At 40.3% G+C, this 20,883-nt stretch overlaps 1 protein-coding gene across 6 annotated transcripts in view; it reads right to left on the bottom strand.

Annotated features, from left to right (window-relative positions):
* ASAH1 (N-acylsphingosine amidohydrolase 1) overlaps nt 1-20,574 on the bottom strand; it is a 50,236-nt gene extending 29,662 nt beyond the window's left edge. For 2 of the 6 annotated variants that reach the window (XM_049631756.1, XM_049631755.1), the window contains exon 1: nt 20,226-20,385. In XM_049631756.1, coding sequence (XP_049487713.1) covers nt 20,226-20,303 — 78 coding nt within the window. In that variant the 5' untranslated portion in view covers nt 20,304-20,385. Of the gene's footprint in view, nt 1-6,903; nt 7,500-20,225 lie in introns of those variants that run through there. The other 4 variants (XM_049631754.1, XM_049631759.1, XM_049631758.1 and 1 more) reach the window with 4 other exon arrangements.
* Between the last annotated feature and the right edge of the window lie 309 nt (nt 20,575-20,883).

A 20,883-nucleotide genomic window follows, 5' to 3' on the forward strand; every position in this document is an offset into this window, starting at 1 on the left:
TGTTGAGTTCAAAGTGCATGCACGTCACCTGAAGTGTGCCAAGCAACCGGGAAAAGCCCCAAGTGCACTGTACCCAGGCTCTGCTAGACCATTCAACTGTTGCAATGCTAAGCAGCCACAGACAGTAAGCAAACAAACAAGTGTGGCTATGTTCCAGGACAACTGTTTATGGGCACTGACACGTGAATTCCGTATGATTTGCACATGTCACAAAATATTAATCTTTTGATTTTCCCCTTCCAATTTTCCAGAAATGTAAAAACCATTCTTAGCTTAAAAAAAAACAAAACAAAACAGGGGGCAGGATGCATTGGGCCAGCTGGCTGCAGTCTGCCAGCCACTGCTGTAAAGCGTGAACACCTATACAAGCTACCTCTGTTCTTCCTACACTTTTTTGTTTCTTTAGAGGAAAACCCTTTGCGGTGGCGTGTGTGAAAAAAAGAGAGAAGGAGATGGAGAGAGAGATTGTGTGTGTTTAGTTTTCTGCCCAGTGATAATGCCATATGTGGTTTTGTATGCAGTGGTCAGGATGGCGGTTATTTCCTGTTTACCGACCCCTCAATTTAACTCTACCTTCATCCTCCTTTATTATCTTTATAAGACCCTCCAGAATAATTGCCACTCTGAGCCAGGAGCCTCTTGGCGCTCTCCTTTTCTCACAACAGCTTCTTCTACTTTGTCTCATCAGCCAACACTCCTCCATTTACTACCTACATACCAAAAATTAATTAGAAGTGCCCCAGATGCAGAGTCCTTAAAATCACACATGAATGGACTTATGCAGTACTTGGCCGCACTTAGCTTTCCTATGGCTGCTGTAACAAATTACCACAAACATAATAGCTTAATATAACACAAATTTATCATGTTATAGCTCTGAAGGTCCGAAGTCTAAAATGGGTCTGCAGCTCAGAGCTCCCTCGGGGACTCTAAGGCAGAATCTGTTTCCCTGACTTTTCCAGCCTCTAGAGATCACCTGCATTCTTTGACTTATGGTCCCTTCCTCCAACTTCAAAGCCAGCAGCACAGCGTCTTTTCTCTTCTCTGGCCTCCTGCCTCCCTCTTATAAGGACCTCTGTGATTATATTGGGCTCCTCTGAATAATCCAGTATAATGTCCTCATCTCAAGCTCCTTTACTAAATCATATCTGTAAAGGCCCCTCTGCCATAAAAAGCACATACTCACAGCTTCTCAGGACCTGGGCATCTTTGGGAAGCTATTATTCATCCCATCCATACAAAAGAAACTGTCAAATATGACATATAGTAAAATCTCAATACAGAGCAGGAATAACATATAAACATTTGCAATCAATGTGGGACACTAATCCTGAATCCCAATAAGCAAAATGCCCATCCTATAAGAATTCAATTCTTCTCATTAGTAGACTATGTTACAAAAAAAATGTATTAACTTGCTAATATATTTTCATCAACAGAACATTCGTGGCAATATAGAAATCATGTAAGTACCTACATAATATCCTTGATTTGTCTCTTGGCCCCAAATGCCTAAAAGATTTACTTTCTGGCCCTGCACCAAAAAAAAAGTTGAATGACTCCTGCCTGAGAGTAAAGGTCTCCTATTCTTTTTTTTTTTTTTTTTTTTCATGTTTATTTGTTTTTGAAGGAGAGAGAGAGCATGAGCAGGGAAGGGGCAGTGAGAGAGGGAGACACAGAATCTGAAGCAGGCTCCAGGCTCGTAGCTGTCAGCACAGAGCCCGAAGCAGGGCTCAGACTCATGAGCCGTGACATGATGACCTGGGCTGAAGTCAGGTGCTTAAACAACTGAGCCACTCAGGTGCCCCTAAAAGCCTCCTATTCTAATATTTAGGCACAAAGAAAACAAATTAAAAACAATCTAACTAAAATATACTCCAATAATTTAAGGAACAGAAAAAAATAAATAATATCAAATAATTACCAGTTTCAATATTCTGATTATTCACAATTTAAGGAACAGAAAAAAAAAGTAATATCAAATAATTACCAGCTTCAACATTCTGATTACTCAAATAGTAACCTCAAGAGAAAGTCAGTATATTGTTATATCCATGAAACAAGAGCAGAATGATATGACAAAGAGGTGACCCAAGTAATTAAAAGTGTAAATGCTGAAATAAAAAGACAGGAAAGGAAAGGTGAGAAAATCTGTCTTAGAATATAGAAAATATCATACAGAAAATACAGGAAAAATAAAATAAAACCACAGGAGGAAAAAAAAAGATAAATGTTTATAAAATCAATATGTGGGGTCTAACAACTGATTAATAGGATTTCCAGAAAGAGAAAACACAGAAAACAAAGGGGAGGAAATTATGAGTGAAATTATGTAAGAAAATTTTCTAGAGCTGAATGGAGATGTCTTTGAAATAAAAACGCCTACTGATTACTCAAAAAGTGACTGAAAAAAGAACCTTCAGTCAGACACATTACTGTGCTATTTCAGACATAAAGAATAAAGACAAAAAACATAAAAGCCTCTACACCTAAACTGGGGTGTGGGTCCTACAGAAGAATAAAAATAACACTCCCATCAGACTTCTCAACAGCTATATGAATGCTAGAAAAGAGTTATGCCATTATTTCCTTGAGAAGGAATTAATTTCAAACTAGAGTTTTACAGTTCATCAAACAATGATCAATTTTTATATTTAAATAAAATCTTTGATTTTAAGTCATTGCAAGGACTCAGTTTACCTCCCACACATTATTTCTTAAGTTACTTCAAGACGTATTCTAGGAAAACAAGGAAGTAAACCAAGTAAAAGAAGGAACAGAATCTCAAAATAATGGCTCCAACTTACAGAGTGGTAAAGGTGATGGAGGGCTCCAGGATACAGGTGTCTAGAAAGGGGGACTCCATACAGTAAACTGTATGGTTTAAGGGCTGGAAGAACTTGAGGATAGGAGAGAAGCATAGAATTTAAGAACAAAAAACAAACAACAACTAGAAACTAAAGGAAGAAACTGTAGCATTGGAAAAATATGGTCCCTGCAAAAAGAAACTCAGTAGGTTTCAAGAATAGACACAATAAATACTGAGATAATAAGTCAGAAGCTGAACAATATACAGACTACAGTCAGGATGGCATAGCTTTGGTTTCTTCTTCTAATGACAAACAATGAAAAGAAAACAATGAGAAACCCCAAGGGAAAAAATTTGTACAAAAATGCCATGGTATAAACATGAAGCAAACTAAAATATGGCATGAATATGAATATTTGGCAGAAAATATAGTTGAATATACTTTCAGTGCCATTAGAGTTTTGGCTTCCGAATTATAGAGAAGGAAATGAAATCACAGCACACTAGGCAATAACCAATATTTACAGGTCATACTTCTTTAAGCTGTTTACTATTTCCATTTTTTAAAAGGAGATATACAAAGAATGGACGACTCAATTACAGTTACAATTATGTTATTAATGTTTACTACGCAAGAATAAAAGTATATGGAACTGAAGAAGGGAGAAAAAAGTTAGAGGGGTCAAGGATGTCTGTGAGTACCACTTCAGTACTGTGCTACAGTATCTAGCCAGAGCAAGTAGGCAGGAAAATAAAAAGAATTCATACTGAAAAAGAAGTAAAATGGTCTCATTTTCAGATGATGTAATCCATAGAAATCCTAAGGAATCCACTAAAATTTTAAAAAATAATAATAAGTTAATTCAGCAAGTTTGAAGTGTACAAGACCAATGTACAAAAATTAATCCCATCAATAGCAATGAACAAACTGAAAATGAAATTTGGAAAACAGTTCTACTTAAAATAGTATAAAAAAGAATACAGTACTCAGCAGTAAATTTAACCAAAGAAGTGCAAGACTTGCACACTGGAAACTATAAAATATTGTAAAAAGAAATTAAAGACCTAAATAAATGGAAAGACATACATGTTTATAGACTGGAAGACTTAATATTGTTAAGATGGCAATGCTCCTTAAACAGATCCACAGATTTGATGCAATACCTATTAAAATCCCAGCTGGCTTCTTTGCAGGAAGACAAGTGATCCTAAAATTCATATGAAAATTCAAGGGACCTATAACAGCCAAAACAGTCTTGAAAAAGACGAACCAAGATGGAGGACTAACACTTCCTGATTTTAATTTTTTTTTTTTTCAACGTTTTTAATTTATTTTTGGGACAGAGAGAGACAGAGCATGAACGGGGGAGGGGCAGAGAGAGAGGGAGACACAGAATTGGAAACAGGCTGCAGGCTCCGAGCCATCAGCCCAGAGCCTGATGCGGGGCTCGAACTCATGGACCGCGAGATCGTGACCTGGCTGAAGTCGGACGCTTAACCGACTGCGCCACCCAGGCGCCCCAAACACTTCCTGATTTTAAACTCACTGTTAAAGCAACAGTAATCAAGACATTGCAGTATCAGTATAAAGACAGATAAATCAATGGAAGGGAATTCAGAGTCCAAGAAATAAACCCTCACATTTATGCCAATGGCAAAACTTAGAAATATATATATATATATCTTACAGCTTAGTGAGAAAAAGACAACTTAATTAAAAATAGGCAAAAGATCTGAAGAGACATTTCTCCAAAGAAAATCTAAGTCAACAAACACATGAAAAGATGCTAAACAATAGGGAATATTGTAATAGTCAATAGGGAACAACAGTCAGTAGGGAAATGCAAATCAAAACCACAGTGAGGTACCACTTCACATCCACTAAGATAGCAATACTACTACTAATAAAACAAGTGTTGGCATGGATGTAGACAAATTGGGACCCTCATACAGCGCTGGTGGGAGTGTAAAATAATGCAGCTGCTTTGGAAAACCGTCTGGCACTTCCTCAGCTAAACATATAGTTATCATGTGATCCAGTTAATTCTGCTCCTATGTATAAAGTGAAAAAATATGAAAACGTGTACATGCAAAAAAACCGTACACAAATACAAATGTTCACAGCAGCATTACAACAGGCAAAATGGAAACAACCCAAATGTCCATTAACTGATGGATGGATGATCAAAATGTAGTGTATCCATACAATGGAAATTATTCACTCATAAACAGAAATGAAGTACTGATACATGCTACAATGTGAATGAACCTTGAAAACATTATGCTAAGTGAAAGATGTGAGTCACAAAGGACCACATATTTTATGATCCCCTTTACATAAATGTCAAGAAAGGGCAAATCTATGGACAGAAATTATGTAAGTGGTTGCCTAGGGCTGAGGGGTAGGTTTCAGGGTCAGGGCTAAGGGATAAGGTTTCCTTACCTTAGGGATGATGAAAATGTTCTAAAACTATCTGGAGAGATAGTTGCACAATTCTGTAAATATGCTGAAGCCATTAAATCATATACTTTTAGGGGGTGAATTGTATGGTATGTCAGTTATATATCAAAACTTAAAAAAAAAAAAAGAAAGAAAGGTGCATGGAAAATGGTTGAAGGTAAGCTAAACTTTTATCCATCACTGAAGTATTAGAGTAGACAATGTCTAAAGCTGAGTGAGACAAATTGAGCACGACCATATCAAAGTCATATTCATAAAGATAATCAGGAGAGATTCAAAACTTTTTGCCCCCAATATGACACAAGCATCAATTAATCAAAAAAGACAGCTGCAAACTACTAGTGTGATAGTAGACATAGGTTCTGGCTGAATGTCACCTGAGTATTAACAGTTAAAAGTGTTTGCTTCTAGGGAAGGGAATGGAAAAAATCAAGAAGACTGTTGATTTTCATCATAAGCCTATCTACATCATTTGATTTTCTTGGACTATATGCTTTGGTAGAAATTTTAAAACATTAAATTCAAAAGTACATGATTCTGAGGTGCCTGGGTGGCTCAGATGGTTAAGTGTCTGACCCTTGGTTTTGGCTCAGATCATGATCTCATGGTTCATGGGTTCAAAGCCCCACATTGGGCTCTGCACTGACAATGTGGAGCCTGCTTGGGATTCAATCTCTCTCTCTCTCTCTTTGTCCCTTCCGCTCTTGCTCTCTCAAAATAAATATACTTTAAAAAATAATAATGTCATTTCATATACATGATGTGGAATATTTTCAAAGAATGAGTCTCTGACATTGTTTTTTAGTGTTTTAAAGCATCATTATCTAAAATTATTTTAAAATAACAACTTACAGAGCAAGCACAGGAAGATGGTGGCAGAGTGGAAGGACCCTAGGCTTTCCTCATCCCACAAATACAACTAGATAACTATCAAATCATCCTAAATGCCTCAGAAATCAACCTGAAAAGTGGCAGAAAATACTACTCAAGTAAAGGTAAAGAGGCCACATTGAAGAAGGCAGGAAGTGCAGAGATGTGCAGTATGGGAGAAAAACAGATGGTGGCTGTTGCAGTGGGGAGGGAGCCAAGGTCATAGAGAAGGGCAAGTGACAAACTAGCACACAGGGGAGCACATGGCAAAACAAAATCCCCACAGCAATAGACTTAGAAAGCAAGAGGGGCCAAATTTTTTGACTTCTGGCAAGCAGTGGGGCTTAAAGCCTGGAGTTTTAAGGGTCAGTGGGCTTGGCTGGGATACACCCCAGAGGGCATTGTGCTGCTCTTGGACAGAAAGCAGGTAAACAATCTGCAGAAACTGTGTAGAAATAGCGATGTGAAGAGTGCCTGGGGCACACAGAATGGGGATTATTCACTCATGTAGGAGGATGTCCCAGAGAGACAGCATTCACAGAGAGACCCCTCTAGGAACAAAGGAATCGACTGTCACTATTCCCTCCCCTGACCCTCAGCATAAGCACAGGACCACCTGCAGGAACGAGCACCACTCCCACACTTACTGCCTAAGGTGCTTAAACCAAGCCTTGATCCCACTGACTAGTGGAACTACCCACTCCTAATAAGCTTGCCTCGGTCTCAACACAGTGGAGCCCTTCCCCCAGAACACTGGCTCAACCTCCTGCTCACACTGCGTCTTCCAAAGTGGGAGTTTTGCAGAGCTTCTGCTCCAGCAGGGGTGGCAAAAGGTCTCACTTCACAGGTCAGAGCACACCTAGTCAAAATGTGCGACATTCAGACCAGGGACCAAACACTGCCCACAACAGGCAAAGAGAGCTTCTGTAGACAACTGGTCTCACAGATAAACTGTCCGGGACACCAGAAACAGAGCATAGGCAGCACACACTAGAGATACTCCAGGAAGCACCAGGCCCTGGAGAACAGAGGACACCATACAGCAGGGCACTGTAGGACCTCTTCTTCATAAGGCCATTATCCTCAAGAATAGGGGATATAGCTGACTTTCCTAACACACAGCAACAGGCACAGACACTTGGACAAAATGGAAGACAGAGAAATTTATCCCAAATGAAAGAAAAGGACATGACCTCAGCCGGAGATCTAAGTGAAACACATATAAAGTAACATGCCTGATAGAGAATTTAAAGTAACAATCATCAGGACACTCACTGGACTTTAGAAAAGAGTGAAAGACATGAATGAGACCCTTAACACAGAGATAAGGAATAATATAGCAGAGATAAAGGGTACAGCAAATGAAATGAGAGACATGTTAACTGAATGAACAGCAGGATGGAAGAAGCAGAGGAATGAATTAGTGATCTAGAAAACAGTAATGGAAAATAATCGAGATGAACAAAAGAGAGACAAAATAATTATGCAACACTAGAAAAGATTTAGGGAACACAGTGACTTCATCAAGTGTAATAACATTCATGTTATAGGACTCCTAAAAGAAGAAGAGTGAGAAAAGGGGCTGGAAAACTGACTTGAAGAAATAATAGCTAAAAACTTCCTAATCTGGAGAAGGAAACAGATGCCTAGATCCAGGGGGTACAAAGAACTCCTATCAAAATCAACAAATGCAGGGGCACCTGGGTGGCTCAGTCACTTAAGTGTCTGACTTCAGCTCAGATCATGTTCTCACAGTTCATGAATTTGAGCCCCACTTTAGGCTCTGTGCTGACAGCTCAGAGTCTGCAGCCTGATTTGGATTCTGTGTGTGTCTCTCTCTGCCCTTCCTCTGCTTGCACTCTCTTCTCTCTCTCAAAAATAAATATTAAATTTTTTTTAAATCAACAAAAGCAGACCCATTCCAAGACTATAATTAAATTGGCAAAATTTAGTGATAAAACGATTTTAAAGCATGAAGATAAAACAACGCAGTAACTTACAAAGGAAAACCTATAAGGCTAGCAGGAGATTTTTCAGCAGAAACTTTCCAAGTAAGAAGGAAGTGGCAGGATATATTCAAAGTGCTGAATGGGAAAAATCTGCAGCCAAGAATACTCTAACCGGCAAGGCTATCATTCAGCTAGGAGGAGAGGTAAAAAGTGTTTCCCAAACAAAAACTCAAAGAATGCATGACCATTAAGCCAGCCCTGCAAGAAACATTAGAGGGGACTCTTTGGACAGAAGAGACCAAAAGTGACAGTATAAAGGTAGGAAACATGAAAACAGTAAAAAGTAATATTTCTGTATAAAAATCAGTCAAGGAACTCACAAAGTAAAAGGACATAAGACATAACATATATCTAAAACATGGGTTAGAGAGGATTAAGGAATGGGTTCAAACACAAATGACCAACAATTTAATATAGACTGCTATATTCAGATGTGGTTATATACAAATCTAACAGTAATTATATATCAAAACCCACTAATAAACATGCAAAGAACAAGGAGAAAGAAATCCAAATATACCACTAAGAAAATCAGGAAACCATGAAGACAGAAATACAAAGAAAGGATCAGAGAAAATCTTCTGAAACAACCACAAGACAAATAATAAAATGACAATACATACATATTATCAAATACTTTGAATGTAAATAGATTAAATGCTTCAATTATAAGACATAGGGCGATTAAAAAAACAAGATAAAAAAACAGGAATGGATAAAAATGGATAAAGAAACATGAAACAAGAAACAAGATCCATCTATATACTGGCTACAACAAACTCATTTTAAACTTAACAACAAGTACAGATTGAAAGTAAGGGCATGGAAGAGCACCTGGTGGCTAAGTCGGTTAAGTGTCTGGTTCTTGATTTCAGTTCAGGTCACAATCTCATGGCTCATGGGATCAAGCCCTGTGTCAGGCTCTGCTTTGACAGCATGGAGCCTGCTTGGGATTCTCTATCTCTGCCCCTCCCCTGCTTGTGCTCTGTCTCTCTCAAAATAAATAAAATTTTTTTTTAAAAATAGAAAGGGCATGGAGAAATATCTATCATGCAAACGGACGTCAAAAGAAAGCCAGAATAGCAATACTAATATCAGACAAACTAAACCTTATTTTATTTTATTAAAAAAAATTTTTTTAAACGTTTATTTTTGAGAGAGACAGAGACAGAGCATGAACAGGGGAGGGTCAGAGAGAGGGAGACACAGAATCAGAAACAGGCTCCAGACTCTGAGCTGTCAGCACAGAGCCCAATGCGGGTCTTGAACTCACGAACCGCGAGATCATGACCTGAGCCGAAGTTGGACGCTTACCCGACTGAGCCACCCAGGAGCCCCTAGACTTTATTTTTTTTTAATTTTATTTGGTTAATTATTTTTAATGTTTATTTCTGAGACAGAGACAGAGCATGAGTGGGGGAGGGGCAGAGTGAAAGGGAGACACAGAATCAGAAGCAGGCTCCAGGCTCTGAGCTGTCAGCGCAGAGCCTGATGCGGGGCTCGAACTCACGAACTGTGAGATCATGACCTGAGCTGAAGTCGGTCACCCAACCGACTGAGCCACTCAGGTGCCCCACAAACTAGACTTTAAAAGAAGACTATAACAAGAGACAAAGAAGGGCACTACATAATCATAAAGGAGACAATCCAACAAGAAGATATAACATTATACATATTTATGCACCCAAAAATATAAAACAGTTAATAACAAACGTAAAGGAACTAATTGATAGCAATACAATAATAGTAGGGGACTTTAACACCCCATTTATGTCAAGGGACAGATCATGTAAACAGAAAATCAACCAGTAAACAACAGCTTTGAATGACATGCTAGAAGAGATGGATTTAACAGATATATTCAGAACGTTCCATCCTAAAACAGCAGAATACATATTCTTTTCTAGTGCACAAGGAACATTCTCCAGAACAGATCACATTTTAGCCCATAAAACAAGCCTCAACAAATTCAAAAAGATTGAGGTCATATCATGCATCTTTTCTGACCACAACACTATGAATCTAGTAGTCAACTATAAGAAAAAAATCTAGAAAGACCACAACAAACACATGTAGGTTAAATAAGATGCCACTAAACAATGAATGTGTCAGCCATGAAATAAAAGAAGAAAAAAAATTACATAGAAACAAATGAAAATGAAAACACATTAGTCCAAAACCTCTGGGATGCAGCAAAAGTGGTTCTAAGTGGAAGTTTATAGGAATACAGGCCTACCTCAAGAACAAGAAAAATCTCTAACAAAGTAATCTTTCACCTAAAGGAGCTAGAAAAAGAATAAACAAAACCTAAAATCAACATAAGGAAGGAAATAATAAAGATTAGAGCAGAAATCAATGATACAGAAACTAAAAAAACAAAATAAAAGAACAACAACAAAACAGTAGAACAGATCAATGAAACCAGGAGCTACTTCTTTGAAATAATCAACATTGACAAACCTCTAACCAGACCTATTAAGAAAAATAGATAAATAACTCAAATTAATAAAATCACAAATGATATAAGAGAAATAACAACCAACACCACAGAAATACAATTATAGAAGAATATTATGAAAAATTATATGCCAACGAACTGGACAACCTAGAAAAAAGTGGATAAATTCTTAGAAACATACAAACTACCAAAACTGAGATACGAAGAAACAGAAAATTTGAGCAGACAGCAAAGAAACTGAGTCAGTAATCAAAAAATTCCCAGCACCAAAAGCCCAGGGCCAGAAGGCTTCAGAGGTAAATTCTACCAAAACAAAAGGGGAAGGAAAACTTTCAAATTCACTCTAAAAGACCAGCATTACCCTAGTATCAAAACCAGATGGGGCGCCTGGGTGGCTCAGTCGGTTGAGCGTCCGACTTTGGCTGGGGTCATGATCTTACGGCTCGTGAGTTTGAGACCCGCATCAGGCTCTGTGCTGACAGCTCAGAGCCTGGAGCCTCTTTCAGATTCTGTGTCTCCCTCTCTCTCTGCCCCTAATCCACTCTCATTCTGTCTCTGTCTCTCTCAAAAATAAACATTAAAACAAAAAATTAAAAAAAAAAAAAAAAACAGACACCACAAAAAAAAAAAAAAAAAAAAAGAATTACAGGCCACTATCCATGATGAACACAGATGCAAAAATCCTCAACAATATACTCATAAACTAGATCTGACAATTCGTTAAAAAAAAAATCATTCACCATGATCAAGTAGGATTTATTCCTATGTTGAATGGATAGTTCAATATTCACGAATCAGTCAATATGATACATTACATCAATAAGAGAAAGAGAGAAAGATTATTTCAATAGACAAAGAAAAGCATTTGACAAAGCACAACATCCATCCATGATAAAGACCCTCAACAAAATAGGTTTAGAGGGAACATACCTCAACATAATAAAGGTTATATATGAAAAACCTACAGGTAACATCATCCTTAATGGGCAAAAACTGATAGCTTTCCCCTTAAGGTTAGGAATGAGACAAGCACCACATTTATTCAACACAGTATCAGCCACAAATGTCAGATAACAAAAAGAAAAATAAAAAGGCACCCAAATTGGTACAAAAAAAAAAAAAAAAGTAAAACTTTCACTACGTACAGGTGCCATGATACTATATATAGAAAACCCTAAAGACTCCACCAAAAAACTGCTAGAATGGATAAATGAATTCAGTAAAGTCACAGGATACATAATCAATCTATAGAAATCTGTTGCATTTCTACACCCCATTAATGAAGCAAAAAGAAAAACTAACAATCCCATTTAAAAGTGCACCCAAAATAATAAGATACCTAGGACTAAAACTAATGTACTCTGAAAACTATTAAACACTGATGAAAGAAACTGACGAGGATACAAAGAAATGGAAAGACATTACATGCTTATGGATTGGAAGAACAAATACTGTTAAAAGGTCTATACTACTCAAAGCAATCTACACAGTTAATGAAATCCCTATCAAAATAGCAACAGTATTTTTCACAGAACTAGAACAAAGGATTCTAAAATTTGTATGGAGCTACGAAAGACCCTGAATAGCTAAAGCAGTCATGAAAAAGAAAAGTAAAGCTGGAGGCATACAATCCTGGACTTTAGCCTGTACTACAAAGCTATAATCATCAAGACAGTATGGTACTGGCACAAAAACAGACACATAGATCAATGGAACAAATTAGACAACCCAGAATTAAACCCAAAACTCTATGGTCAACTAATCTTTGACAAAGCAGGAAAGAATATCCAACGTAAAAAAGTCTCTCCAGCAAATCGTGTTGGGAAAACTGGACAGCGACATGCACAAGAATGAACCTGGACCACTTTCTTACACCATACACAAAAATAAACTCAAAATGGATGAAAGACCTAAATGTAAGACAGGAAATCATCAAAATCCTAGAGGGGAAAACAGGCAACAATCTCTTTGACCTCAACCACAGCAACTTCTTACTAGACATGTCTCCTGAGGCAAGGGAAACAAAAATGAACTACTGGGACCTCGTCAAAATAAAAAGTGTCTGTACAGTGAAGGAAACAATCAGCAAAACTAAAAGGCAACCTTCGGAATAGGAGTAGATATTTTCAAATGACATATCCAAAAAATAGCTTATACAACTCAATACCCAAAAACAATCTAATTAAGAGATGGTCAGAGGAAGTCAGCAGACACTTCTAAGATGCTATCCAGATGGCCAACAGATACATGACAAGAAGTTCAACATAACTCATCAACAGGGAAATGCAAATCAAAACCACAATGAGGTATCACCTCACACCTGTCAGAATGGTTAAAATCAACAACAAAGAAACAACCGGTGCTGGCAAGGATGCGGAGAAAAAAGAACTCTCCTGCACTGTTGGTTGGAATGCGTACTGGTGCAGCCACTCTGGAAAACAATATGGAGATTCCTCAAGAAGTTAAAAATAGAACTACCCTATGCTCCAGTAATTCCACTACTGGGTATTTACCCACAGATAACAAAAATACTAAATCAAAGGGATACATGCACCCCAATGTTTACAGCAGCATTATTTACAATAGCCAAGACATGGAAGCAGCCCAAGGGTCCATCAATAGATGAATGGTAAATGAAGATGTGGTAATATATATGTAATGGAATATTGTTCAGCCATAAAAAGAACAGACTCTTGCCATTTGCAATGACATGAATGGAGGAAGCTAGAGTATAATGCTAAGCATAGTCAGAGAAAAACAAAATACCATATGATTTCATTCATATGTGGAATTTAAAGAACAAAACAAACAAGCAAAGGAGAAACAAGGGAAAGGGTCAAACCAAGAAACAAACTCTTAGTTATAGAGACCAAATGGATGGTTACTGGAGGGGAGATGGATCAAGGAGGGCACTCGTGATGGGCACCAGGTGATGTATGGAAGTGTTGAATCACTGTGTTGTACCCTGAAACTAACATTATACTGTGTTAAGTAACTGGAATTACAAACAATGACAACAATATATAACTGCACTGAGGGCACGTCACTCACCAGTCCTTCTCTAGCAAAGTCAGAAAAGGACACCAAAAAGTAGCACTGTACCTAAAGTCTTAAGGTGCAACTATGAATTTTCCAAACATATCATTGCATAAGGGTAATTCTTAACTTTAGAAATGCAGCTCTTACTTCATTCTAACTTATTCACCATAAGATTCTCCTAAATATCACAACTTTTGGTTAGTTTAAGATGTGATTTGATTCATAAAAATCCAATGTAAGCCCTTTTACCAAATTTCAAGTTATCAGGAACTTTAGGTTCATGTTCTGGATGCAAGGCCCATCTCCACCAGTGACGGAAGGTTACACAGGTGAAGACAGAGCCAGTCTCCAAAGCCCCGGCCCAGCTTCCGCCCCCCACTCCCTGCTCTCTCTCACATAGTTTCCTACAGAGATAGCAATAAAACCAATGCCTCAATTTAATTCCTAATAGTGAACAATCTAAATTCCCTTCAGGGCTTTTAACAATCACTAGCATCAACTCGGCAAGTAGTGCAATGTAATAATGCTCATCTCTCCCTAATAATTCTATCTGCATGAGCTGGGTGGAAAAGCCAATATAAAAAATCGAACTACAAGGTATATTTCTTATGAGACAATGTGAGGAAAGTTAAAAGTGCTCTATCAAGTCCAGGAGAGAAATCAACCTGCCCCAGAGGTGAGAGCAGTCTCCCCATAATATATGTGGGACTTTGAGGCCAATAAAACATCGTATTAGGATAATCCTGGCAGCAAAAAATAAACATGAAGTACAGACATGACATCTACATAAACTCGGGCTGAAAGAGTTAAGGTTAAATGTGAATGAAATTTTTTAACGCATCAGCTCAAGACCAGAGTATTTCAGGTGCTCAGAAGGTATTAACACCGAAGTCATGTTAAACAAAAAGGTTAGATTTGGGGGTAGAGACAGCTGTATCCTCACCTTCAAGGGAGATTTCAACAAGGAAAGACCACTTCAAAATCTATGTAGAGACTTGAAATGGAATTACAATAATCTCATCTGTTATATAAAGTTTCTTACTATCACCAAAATTAACTATACATAGTTTAAATAATAGACATCCTTATCAAGGTAGGTAAATATTTAAATAGGTGACAGGTAAAGATTACAACTAGGGGATAGGTAGAGGTGCTATTTGGTTGGCCTGGCATATTGTGCTGCACTTTACCACAGGGGAAAAAAATACAACCAACTTAGAATCTCAATCTCTCTCTCACTTGCTCTCTCTCATTTTTGCTTCCCAGCAGCAGAGGAAATGGTGGAAATCTCTGGAAAGTGTTTTGTCAACACTTTCTGGGTCAGTGAATTCTCTGATTATTCTAGTTATTTGATAGGAACTTGAACCTCTTTGAAATTAAACAATCTTTATGTCCTCCCCACTCATAAAGAAAACTTACAGAGCTACTGGACACACTATTATTTAGGAAAACAACATAGAAAGTGAAAATTCTTCCATTAGCAACTCAAATGCTCCATGCCTAAAAGGAATGACCTAACTCATCCAGGTCCTCAAAATATTTGAGTCCTGCAGAATCAGCGAGACGAACCAGTCCACGAACTGGGTGCTTCTGAGAGTCTACAAAAAAGTTCAGGAAGTCCTCGTGCACATGTCTTATTCACATACTCAGAAAAAGACAATGAAGGGTAACTCGAAGAAATTATGTAACTCACACCAGTGTTCACACCATCAGAAAAGAAGTCGAACAATTCTAGCCAGACAATTTTAATTCTTTAATTTACCGACAACAATTTTCTAAGATTTGTTTCTTAAAATGTTCTCTTGTGTACCACAGAGCAGACACTTACCTACTGAGTAAGGCATGTTTCTTGCATATGTAACAAACTCAAATGGGCAAGCAAAACTTACTTGTTTTCTCACCTTTGATGGCATGGCACTCTGTTAAACTAGGAATATTCAGGTGAAAGGAAGGGGAATAAACCTTCCACGAGGGCTAGGATCCTTATACCTATCACTAACCCGTTCCCAGCATCCGGAACAGAATCTGGCACACAGTAGGCATGCAGTATTTGCTGGCTAAGAGAACAGATTACACCTGTGTGTTCCTTCCTTTGGCGTACTGGGGGAACACAGACACAGTACGGTAATATTGGCCAGGCCAGAAGGTGTGTATGTGGTTTGTGGAAACTTTGTGAAAATCATTGCCAAAAGCTGACCTAGTAGCTCATGTCAACAATGTTATTAATCACACGAGAAGTTCATGCATAAAAAGAAGTTTGATCTAGGGGCGCCTGGGTGGCTCAGTCGGTTAAGGGTCCGACTCTTGATTTAGCTCAGGTCATGATCTCACAGTTTGTGGGATCGAGTCCCACACTGGGCTCTATGCTCACAGTGCCGAGCCTGTTTGCGATTCTCTCTCTCTACCTCTCTCTGTCCCTTCCTCCCCTTCTCCCTCTCTCTCTCGAAATAAATAAATAAACATTAAAAAATAAAAATAAATAAATTTGATCCAGCAATTAAGTACTGGGCCATTGGGTTTCACTTTCACACAGTTTCGGAATCTGCTCGCATTTATTACTGACAACAGTCATCTCTCCCATGCTGATTCCTTTCCTTCTCATCACTCCTCAGCCCAACTGCAAGCTATCTTCTGCTCCCAACACCGCTCAGGCCAAGTGACCAATCTCCTCCAACTGCCAAATATAACGGACACCTGACATCTCAGTGGCATCCTGCACAGGGAGACCACTATCCACTCTCTCCTCTGAGCCTCCCCAAGACTCATCTTCCCACTGTTACTGCTGCTTCACCTTTGCCATCTCTTCTCTACTTGACACATGTACGTGCGCAGGTGCCCTGACCCCTGCTTAGTCCTCTTCTTTTCTGTGTCACCTTTCTGCTCAACGTTCACTTGCTCCTAAGGCTTCAAGTGATAAGCCTGGGACTCCCAATCTCCCTCTTCTGAGCTTCAGTCCCAAAGGCCTGCTGGATACCCTAGAGCCACGGGAAATGCCACCTAACCAGAATAAAAACAATCTTCATTCTTCCAACCCCAGCTTTCCCCCTCCTGTGCTTCCTGGCAGTGATGCCACCATTCAGCCGATTGAGCACTTGAGAAACGTGCTTGTCCCTCCTCCTCATCCAATCCTTCCTTCTGCTCATTCTACCTCCTACTTTTCTCTGGAACCATCCACTTCTCTCCCTCTTCACTGCACCACCCCACATGTATGTCACCCTCCACCTGTGTTCTCCCCTGGACTAGTCTCCTCATATCCACCCCTGCTCACTTCCAACCCAGACTTATCTTTTTATTTTTTTGAGAGTTCATTTATTTTGAGAGAGAGAGAGAGAATATGGGAGGGAGAGAATAAGAACAGGGGAGGAGCAGAGAGAGAGGGAGAGCAAGACTCCCAAGCAGGCTGCCAGCAGCCAGCACAGAGCCCGACTCTGGGCTCAATCCCGGGAACTTCATCAACTCAGATCATGACTTGAGCCAAAATCAAGAGTCGGATGCCCAAATGACTGAGCCACCCAGGCACACTGCCCCCTCCCCCACCCCCAGACTTTTTAAAATGAAAACACTTGGGGCACCTGGGTGCCTCAGTTGGTTAAGCGACTAGCTCTTGATATCAGCTCAGGTGATATCACAGTTCTTGAGATTGAGCCCCCATCAGGCTCTGCACTGACAGCGTGAAGCCTACTTGGGACTCTCTCTCTCCCTCCCTTTCTCTCTCTGCCCCTCCCCCACTAGCGCTTGAGTCCCCCCCCCCCCAATAAATAAACTTAAAAAAATAAAATAAAAACTCTTCCCAAGGCCACAGAGCCCTGAATGACACTGTGTCCATCTCCCTCTTCAGACATTTCTTGTGCCATTCCCATCACCACCATCTTTTAGTAGGTCTTTTAATAAAGTCAGTAATTAAGAATGACTCAGGAAGACCTTAAAATATGCTATACTCTGAAAAGCCTCAAACACAAAACCCACAGACATTCCAAATCAATAATTTTGTTTGTAACTTAAAGCCAGTCTTCATTGTTCACATTTATCAAAAGTAGTTTTGAAATATCTTTTGTTACTAAGTCGCTATGCACAGTTTATCGTATGATTCAAAAAGTGCTTCTTCTCATCAGGGAATGAGGTCACTAGACTTCTATGAGGTTCCAAAGGTCCTTTCAGCCAGAATTTTTCAGATCAATAAAATATTAAGAGAGGCCCAGCACAAGGGAGTCCAAATTTTTATTCTTCTATGTGGAGGTGTTAAAAACAAACAACCCCCCCACACACACACAGAAGAAAGAACACTTTAATAACAAAAATTGAAAAGCCATAAAGTCAGAATAGCAGCTAACATTCTAAATGAACAATTTTGGTTTGATGCCCTCATTTTTCTCATTTCATTAAAGATTTGTGAAAACAGGTTCCCAAACTAAAATCAGTAGCTAGACAAGATTTTGACAACCCTTATCCTAGAAAAGAACTACTGTTCTTCTAAAGACAGCTTCATCAAGGCTCTTGCTTGAGGGGCACCTGGCTGGCTCAGTCAAAATTCGACCCTGGATCTCGGGATCATGAGTTTGAGCCTCCTACTGCATGTGGAGATTACTAAAAAATAAACACATAAACTTTAAAATAAAATAAAAACCTTCTTGAAAAAAATAAAGTATTGAAAGGGGGGAAAAAAGCAGCCCCTGACATCTAAAACTGTTCAGAGGTTCATAATTAGACCCCAGTATGATTACAAACTGGTATGATACTTACATGAAGGCCACTTCTGTTTGCCTGTTGGATATAACTAATTTCATGGAATACCCACTGCAGTTAAGGTTACTCTGAGACATGATAAAATGAAACAAAGCAAGGCTACTTCTGTTTTAAGCACAGACAAAACAAGGGTATTGTGCAACCTACAAAATACCAAACATCCCCTTCTCTTGCTAAATTAAAGTTTCTTCTTTACCCAGTCACAGAATTTTAAAAGTACCCAATCGTGGAGTGCCCGGGTGGCTCAGTTGGTTAAGAGCTTCCGACTTAGGCTCATGTCACGATCTCACGGTTCCTAGGTTCAGGCCTACGTAGGGCTCTGTGCTGACAGCTCAGAGCCTGGAGCCCACTTTGGATTCTGTGTCTCCCTCTCTCTCAGCCCCTCCCCAACTCATGCTCGCTCTCTCTCTCTCTCTCTCTCTCTCAGCAATGAATAAACATTAAAAAAAATTTTTTAAATATCCGATCTAGAGCAAACCCCCTGTTCCTTGGACCCACCCTCAAATTACACAACCCAAGTCCAGATTATGAAATAGGTTTTGCCAAATGCCCTTCTACCAAGAGGGCAAAAGTTTGCGTTCTTTTTCACTGCAAAGAGTAATAAACCTAATTTGTTCAACTACAGATGTGTTTACTGCTGGCCTTTAGCCGAAGGCACTTAAGAGTATCAAAGTATTAAACTCTTTTAAAATACTCATAATCCCAACCACTTTAAAGCAAAGGAATTCCCTACACACTCTAAAACAACCCTAATTTTATGTCTTCTTATGCCCTTCCAGTTCTTGTCCACATGTATATACTGTGTGTTTTTCTGTTACTGAAATCACTGGACATACTATTTTATTCTGCTTTTGCTTAATGTTCTATCAATTTTAATGAATGAATAACATCCCACCGTGATTTTATTCTTAAATCATTTCTCCTCAGAAAAATAAGAGTAAAAGGAGAGAATGCGTATCTTGTTCCCACTGCTGACATCCTAAGCTATTCAAGACCACCCTCATCTAACCTCAGGTCAGATGCACCCAAGTTCCTTTATATCTGATCTGCTGGCCTGTCCATTTACTCTGCAAATGGAGTTTTACTGTTTCCAAAGAGAATTATGAAAGAGCACCAGACTAGGTGTCAAGAGGCCTGAGTATCTAGGCATACTTCACTAAACAATAGTGTAACCTCTGGCTAAACGTTTTCCCACTGGGTTTACTTCCTCCTCTGTAAAGTAAGTCAGGCTGGTCCCTCAGTGTCTCTTGCAGTTAACAAATCTGGGTTCCCCTGACTTCCTTCTGGGAAAGTGCCACGGGACAGGCGTTCCCATGACTGGGGGTCAAGGCCACAGCAGCCACATGGGGCCAGTCTGGGCAGCTCCCACAGCCCTGATTGTGGACTCCTCGGCCTTTCCCAGGGATCTCAGGAGCCTCGGGGGCAATCTCTCCCTCAGCGCCTCTTCACCTGGCAAAGAATGCCCCAGTCATCAAGCAGTCTCTCGCTTAATTGAGTCATGTACACGAGTCGACTGAACTTTTCTCTTAGCAGTGCAGGATGCGCAGGCCTGGAACTGGTAGAACAAGTGCAATCACTCAAATTTGGGGGGCGTGCAAATCACAACCAGCATTCCGCCGAGGCCAGGATTTCCTTAAAGGTTTTCTTGTTCAAAGGTGTACGGAATCAAACCGAGGTAGGGTTCACCAGCCCACTCTGCACCCACACTGCCAAGCGGGATACCGTAGACCCCGGAAAGATGCTGTCCCGCACCAGGTGTTCCTCAAGCCACACCCGCACCTGCGCCACCTCCACGCTGCATGCCCCTCTCCGCGCCCTCCCCTAGAGCTCACTCACCGGCGGCGCATTCTGTGCCACGGCGCAGGTGGCAACCACGGTCAAGAGTACGAAGGTTAGGCGACCCCAGTCCAGCATGGTCCCGGTAGCTCTGAAAGACGCCTGCCGAGGCTGCAAGAAGTACCACCTGAACTCGAAAGCAGGCCTCGCCCCGCCGCCGCGTGACCAGATGCACGGGGCCGCACCAAACGAGACGGGGCGGGGCGAGCGACGAGATGGGGCCAAAAAGAGAGGCTGGGGCTTTTCTGTGTTGCGGCAGGTGTAGCAAGAACAGGAAGCCTTCCGAAAGGAGTGAGGAGCGGGGAGCCCTCGCGATGGGAGTCAGAGCTCGCATGAGGACCACGATATTGGTCGGGCCTCTCCCCCGGTCTCCTGGGCAGTGGTTGGGCCCAGCCAGAGCCCCGCCCCCGGTGGGTGGGGCTCAGGAACTTTTCTTCGGGTCGCGCCCAATGGAGGTCCGCGCGCACTTCGGGACCCACTCCGCTGCCGGCTGCGGGGCGACAGAAGCCGGGAGCTCCCGCTCTACTCCGAGCTTGGTGCTACCTGTACGATGTCCCCAAACGGCCCAGGACGAGCTGTTCACTCGGGCTACCCGGTACCAAATGCTCACGAAACGGACCCAACTCACAAGAGTCTCAAAACGCGGAGGCATAACCCG

This window comes from Panthera uncia, chromosome B1 (genome assembly GCF_023721935.1).
Source record: "Panthera uncia isolate 11264 chromosome B1, Puncia_PCG_1.0, whole genome shotgun sequence".
Taxonomy (NCBI): Eukaryota; Metazoa; Chordata; class Mammalia; order Carnivora; family Felidae; genus Panthera; species Panthera uncia.